The sequence below is a fragment of the Solanum tuberosum genome, unplaced genomic scaffold, assembly GCF_000226075.1.
Source record: "Solanum tuberosum cultivar DM 1-3 516 R44 unplaced genomic scaffold, SolTub_3.0 scf00032, whole genome shotgun sequence".
NCBI lineage: Eukaryota > Viridiplantae > Streptophyta > Magnoliopsida > Solanales > Solanaceae > Solanum > Solanum tuberosum.
In genome coordinates, this window is record NW_006238958.1 from 2,619,453 (window position 1) to 2,626,582 (window position 7,130).

Below are 7,130 nucleotides of genomic sequence, written 5' to 3' on the forward strand. Positions count from 1 at the left end.
AGTAGCAACATGCTTGCAATCAAGAAAGCTATATTTTTTCAAAATTCTCTCAACATAATGTGACTGGTTAAGGAAAATTCCATTACATGTTCTTGTTATTTTTATTCCAAGAATAAAATTTGTCTCACCAAGATCTTTCATGAATTGTATTTATCAATAGATCCATCCGGTTTCAACTTTTTTCTTAAGACTCATTTGCAACCAATAGTTTTACAACCCGGTGGTAAATCAACTAACTTCCAAGTTTTATTAGAAATCAGTGATTCCATTTCATCATTTACAGCCTCTTTCCAAAATATAGAATCATGTGAAGATAATGCTTCTTTCAAAGTGAGAGGGTCATCTTCAACCTTTAAACACATTAAAAATCAGGACCAAAATCTTTTTCTACTCTAGTTCTTTTACTTCTTCTTAACTCAAAATCATCAATTTCTTTATTTTTTAAAGTAGAAGTAGAAGAACTAGGTAGTGACAAAATATTTTGTTCAATCTTTTGACCCCCACTATTTTTAGAATCAAAAGGATTATTTTCATGAAAAACAACATTACCTGATTCTATCACAATATTATCTTCAAGATTAAAAATCTATAGGCTGTACTATTTGAAGCATAACCAAGAAAGCACAAGTAGTAACTTTCTTACCCAATTTTGTAATCTTGGGATCCATTAGCCTCACAAAAACTAGACAACCCCAAACTCTTAGATATCCCAAACTTGGCTTGTAACCTTTCCATAATTCAAAAGGTGTCAATTTAGATTTTTTATGAGGCACACGATTCAACACATAACAAGCAGTTAAAATAGTTTCACCCCAAAAATTTAAAGGTGCATCTGACTCAATAAGCATGGCATTAGTCAATTCAACCAAAGTTCTATTTTTCCTTTCCGCTACTCCATTAGATGAAGGAGAGTAAGGAGGAATAGTTTCATGAATTATTTCCAATGATCTAACAAAAGAATTAAACTCATTTGACTCATATTCACGGCCTCTATCACTTCTAATTCTTTTTATTTTTCTTCCAAACTGATTTTCAACCTCATGGAGATAAGTTTTGAAATTTTCAAAAGCATCTACTTTTATTTTTCATCAAGTAAACACATGTAAACTTAGAAAAATCATCAATGAAAGTGATAAAATATCTATTACCTCCACGAGTTAAAATTCCACCAAGTTCACAAATATCAGTATGAACTAATTCTAATAAATCAATTTTTCTTTCAACTTGAAAATGAGGCCTTTTAGTGATTTTGGCTTTACTACAACTACTCATGATTCCAACTTAACTATCATTAATATGACACAAACGAGCATGCCAAAAATTGGTAGAAGAAAACATATATACAGAAGTAGAAACTTTATTCATTTCAACATTCAGTTTAAACATTCCATCACAAGCATACCTCTTCCCCACAAAAATACCCTTCTTCACTATTACATATTGATCAGATTCAATAATCTGTTTAAAGCCTGCTTTATTAAGAAGAAAACTAGACATCAAATTTTTCCTCATAGAAGGAGTATAAAGTACATCTTTCAAAGTTAATACCCTTACATAAGTAAAACACAACTCGACATCTCCCTTTCCAAGCACTTGAGTAGTGTGAGCATCACCAAGCATGATGGTTTTGGGCTCCTCAAAATGAGTATATTTTTAAACCAGTCTTTGTCATAACAGATATAAAAACAGAAGTAGAAACTTTATTCATTTCAACATTCAGTTTAAACATTCCATCACAAGCATACCCCTTCCCCACAAAAATACCCTTCTTGACTATTACATATTGATCATATTCAATAATCTCTTTAAAACCTGTTTTATTAAGAAGAAAACTAGACATCAATTTTTTCCTCATAGAAGGAGTATAAAGTATATCTTTCAAAGTTAATACCCTTCCAGAAGTAAAACACAATTCTACATTTCCCTTTCCAAGCACTTGAGTAGTGTGAGCATCACCAAGCATGATGGTTTTGGGTTCCTCAAAATAAGTCATGACGGTTTACACCAGAATCAGCCCACCATCTATCAGCATTCTCAACCATGTTTATGTCTGTAATCACAGCCATAAAAGATTCTTTGGTAACTTTTGCCTGAGGGTTAGGACCACGTTTCCAGAATCTACAAAATCGAGCAATATGCCCACTCTTGCCACAAACAAAGCATGGTCCCTTGTCTTGAACTTGTTGATTTTGTGTTTGGATATTTTCACCATTATTTTCCTTGGGAGGTCTACTATTATTTTTCTTAATTTTTTTCTTCTTAGGCTTCAAAGAAGTATTTTTGTTAGTTTTAGGAGTAGCATTATTTGAAGTAATTAAATTTACCTTCGTTGTGATGTTGCTCTCTTCTGTTTGTAAAAGTGCATCTTGGCCCCTAGCCTCTTCTTCCATGCAGATTTTTATTATCAAGGTTTCAAGGGAGGTTTCCTTTTGTTTGTGGCGCATAGTTTTTTGAAATTCCTTCCAAGAAGGTGGAAGTTTATCTACTATGCCACAAACAATAAGGTTATCTCTAATTTTTACCTCCTCGGACCTTAGCTCTCCAACAATCATTATAAAGTCTTGAGTTTGGTCTACCACTGATTTTTGTCCACTATTTGGAAACGAAAAAATCTACTAGCCGCATATTTTTTTGCTCCAGCCTCTTCGGTATCATACTTACTCTGCAACGCTTTCAAAATTTTCTTGCACTAGAGTAAGTTCTATCATAATAATCATAAAAATTATCAGATAGACAATTAAGAATATAATACCGACACTTATAGGAATTACCATCGTACTTTTCCACTTTCTCTAAATGAGAAATAGTTTCATCATCATTCATAGAGGTGATCTCTACTTTATTAGGATTCTTCTCAGTTTAACACATAAGAAACATTGAGAAGACTCAAGTAGAAAAGTACTTTACCCTTCCATCTCTTAAAATGATTACCATTGAACCGAAATGCCTTGTTAAGGTCTCCCATCTTGACATTCGCGTTTTTTTCAATTGTCGCCATGAAAATTCTCCTTAAAATTATTAGTGAAAACTTACAAGATAACAAAAATACAAGATTACAATTGAAAATAAATCTCTTCAGGCTGAGGCGCGGATATCTCGTTCTCTTTAAGGAGATTCAAGCCCACTGCAGCAAATGTTTTCACCGGTCCAGCAGTAGTCCTTCTTGATTTGTCCCCTCCAGGATACAACAACCTAATCACAAAATATAACTCAACAACTCTGGACAAGAGTTGAGTCCAAAGCTCCACAAAAGAAACACCTCCCTTCAACTAATAAGAACTCTTTTTTTGACAAACCTTATACACTCTATATTTTCTTGTTGTATTGTGTGTAACAAACCAAATGAAGACCACCATTATTTATACTAGAAGAAGTCTTCCTAGCAATGAATATGAAGATAATGGTGTAGCAAATAGTGAAGATAATGATATTAAGAGTTACATAGGTTACAAGAATAATGGAGGAGTAAAGAATGAAATAAAGTTGAGGGCAACAAATGCACTAACGTGCAGATGCCAACGTTCCATTGCCAACGTTCATAAAGCAATATGCCTTATGCCTCTGGTCATTAATTGACCATGAGTAATTAGGCACAAATGTCATACATTTCAGCAAAGACTTAGTGTGGCAGTGGCAATGTGAATATGTAACAATTTGTATAATATTAAAATGGTCACACCAACAGAATGCAACATTACCTTACTGTCATATATCGATCAACTTAAAAGAGGACTTCTTTCCCTTAGAAATCGTCCCCATGATTCCGTATAAAATAGTTGTAGCTGAATGGTTTGACATGACCTGTGTAAATAAGAATGTAGCCCATTATATGAAAACACCTAAAATATTCATGTATAAGCATTTAGAAGCTATGCTTCTTTCTTCTTTTCCTTCTTGATTTTTGATATAGGCACATATTAGTTTACATTCTCAAAAAACTGCACATAATTGTTAAAGGCTTTGATGCCCAAGGGTCTATCTAATTACAATATGGAAAAGAGGAGAACAAAGTGAACTTTAATCGAATCATGAGAGAGCTGCTAATTAGAAAGAATGATTTTACTGAGTTGCATACAAAATGCAAAATATCATTTCATGTTGTCATTTATTGCCATACAAGCATGACTTGTGTGCATGGTGAATCATTAAATTCTGATAAGGCACAGTTCTATAGTGCCCCAAATCCAACATTGCACATTCGAATGTAAAAGACCATAAAAGTTGCTAAGGTAGAATTACACACTAATTGACCCTCAGAGTAGGAATGCCCCAGTGACAACTATTTTCTTCAAGTATTTAATATTGCATCTAACGTAAATCTGTTTCATACTATTCTAATTGGTTACTTGACCTACTGAGTCACATAATTGGAAATATGTATGCTTTTCTCTAATTGTCTAACTACTTTAGTATAATAACTAAACTAATAATAGCTACTGCCAGTGCAAGATAATAATTTCACAATGAAGTTAAAATGACTTTTACTAACAACACCATTATAATGGAATTTGACAATCATGCCAAATTACCAATTTTTACAAAAAAAAAAATGGAATTTGACAATCATGGACGGTACTAGGGTGCCTGAAGAGGGTTTATTGAATTAATATCTCAAAAGGTCACTCAACTTTGTTAATTTATCTAGTAAAGTCATTGAACTTTATTTTGTATCAATAAAATCACTTACTGCCAGTGCAAGATAATAATTTCACAATGAAGTTAAAATGACTTTTACTAACAACACCATTATAATGGAATTTGACAATCATGCCAAATTACCAATTTTTACAAAAAAAAAAATGGAATTTGACAATCATGGACGGTACTAGGGTGCCTGAAGAGGGTTTATTGAATTAATATCTCAAAAGGTCACTCAACTTTGTTAATTTATGTAGTAAAGTCATATAAAATCACTCGACCAATTAAAATAGACATGTTTTCAAATGATTTGTCAAATATGTTAAGAGAAACCAAAACCCAACACCACCACCCGCCGACCAAAAAATCAATGTTTGCTTCTACCGCTACCAATTTCCAACACCAATCTCTGTAGCCTGAATCACAATTCCACTGAACAGGTGAACAACATCCAACACTTACGCTTTTTCCAGTTGAAAATAACACCAATTAATCTATGTAGCCTGAATCACGATTATCTTAATTTATGAAGTCCATATAAAAAATAATTTATTTTGTCATCTCAATTAAATTTGATTGAGTGATTTCATTGATACAAATGATAAGTTGAGTGACTTTACTGATATAGATGTCTAAGTTAAGTGATTTTATTGATACAAAATAAAGTTAATGATTTTACTAGATAAACTCTCAAAGTTGAGTAACCTTTTGAGATATTAACTCAGAGTTTATTAGAATCTCCTTGCTTATAAATTACACTGAGTTGTAAATATAGTACATGGTGAATTCCCTTGGCTTCTTTATATATTTACATCTTTGTACTTTGAATTCTCTTCTATAAGAGTCGTTTCCTTGACTAGGATGTGCGTTCATTTTTTGTGCAATAGCAACAATAATTGGTGTCAATAGGGACCTCTTGGTTTCTTCATGCTTTAGTAAAAGTTCATGATCAAGCAACTTTTCATAAAGATCTGAATATGAGACAATAGAATCTCTTGCACGGGTAGTAGTAGTTCGATAGAGATTTCATGGAATTCGAGTCCAGGTCCAATGAGAATTTTGACAGTAAATTCCTCATTAAACAAAGGAGATCAATGGCAAGTTCATTACAAATAGATCTAATTTGGTAGAGATAATCAATGGATTTCTTTGAAAAGAAGAGTGAGACGATCGTGCAGACTAAAGATTCTTGTTTGCCCTGTTGGCACATGCAGTGTGCAAAGAATCCCAAGCAGCCTTGGAAGTGGTTGTAGTTGTGTAATGACCCTTTTGGTCATTTCTGTGTCTTGCCTTCTGTGTGTCGTTTAGAGCGTTCCTGTATCGACCTCAAGTCATTTATGACTTGCTGGGACTGACAGTTCGGTCACCTGGTCGTTCGTTTGGTCTTGGTGTGAGTTTTTGTGTTTTGGAGCTTATGAACCTTGAACGATCATTTTTGATCAAAAGTTCAAGAAGATGACATCGGAATCCAATTCTGACGATTCCATCAGCTCTGAAAGGGTCATTTTAGGCTAGTAGCATGGTCGACTTAACTCCCGAGGCTTTCAGTGTGAGTCGGTGCGATTGGGCGTTTTAACTTTAAGTTTAAGCCTAAGTTTGACTTTGGTCAACATTCTGAGTAAACGCGCTCGGATGAGAATTCCGTCAGTGCGGCTAGCTCCGGAATGTCGAGTTTGGTCTAGATTGACCCTTCTTTTGTGTCCTGAAATTTTTGATATCTTTCCGAGCCCTTTTGTGGGTTTTGGCTTAAAATGGCCTTTTGGAAGTGGGACCCACTTTTTATCGAAATGACCTCTGATGGAAATTTCGACTGCGCCGTTGAGTCTAGAATATCAAATTTGGTATGGTTGCATATCTCGTTTGCGTGCACGGGGTTCCGAACGAGATCGGAGTTACCCCCGTCGGGGGTTTTTTAAATTTGTTTGGAAAAAATTGCAGAAAATCTGCAATATATTGCAGATTTTCAGCAATATTCCCAAAACTTCAAACTCTCTTTACTCTCTCATCTTTCATCCAATTTGGGCGATTCAAAAGACAAAGTTGTGAGATTTTTCGAGGGCAACGCATTGGTGAGCTCGGATAGTGGTTTGGGGTTCCCGTTTGAGGTATTTTCGCATAAAACCTGACTGCAGTGTCCTTTTTCGAGCAATTGTTTTTGGTATTATTATTTTGGTCATATCTCACTCATTTTAGCTCGGTTTTGGGGTGATTCGAAGTCCCACGTGTTGAGAATTGTCGTGACTTCGTTGTAGAGTGTTCAAGGAGTGCTGGACACCTTTCGATTCTCGTTTATTCTGATTTTTGACTGCTGCACTAGGGTTTCTTTTAGTTTATTAAAGTGGGTTTTCTTGCTTGTTGGTTTTGCTGTGTTTTGAGCCTCGGATTGTGTTCCATTTTGGAACACAAGTTTGGAGTGCTGTTTAGGGTCTCTTGACGGAGTCAAATTCGGACAGTTCGGTGCGGGTCCCACGATTCCCATTTTGACTCCAAAA

General features: G+C 34.6%; 1 protein-coding gene across 1 annotated transcript in view; it reads right to left on the bottom strand.

Annotated features, from left to right (window-relative positions):
- Positions 1 to 7,130, bottom strand: part of LOC102582148 (uncharacterized) — a 19,950-nt gene that overhangs the window by 8,947 nt on the left and 3,873 nt on the right. Inside the window, 1 exon segment of the mRNA XM_015306465.1 lies at positions 3,699 to 3,801. Coding sequence (XP_015161951.1) covers positions 3,699 to 3,801 — 103 coding nt within the window.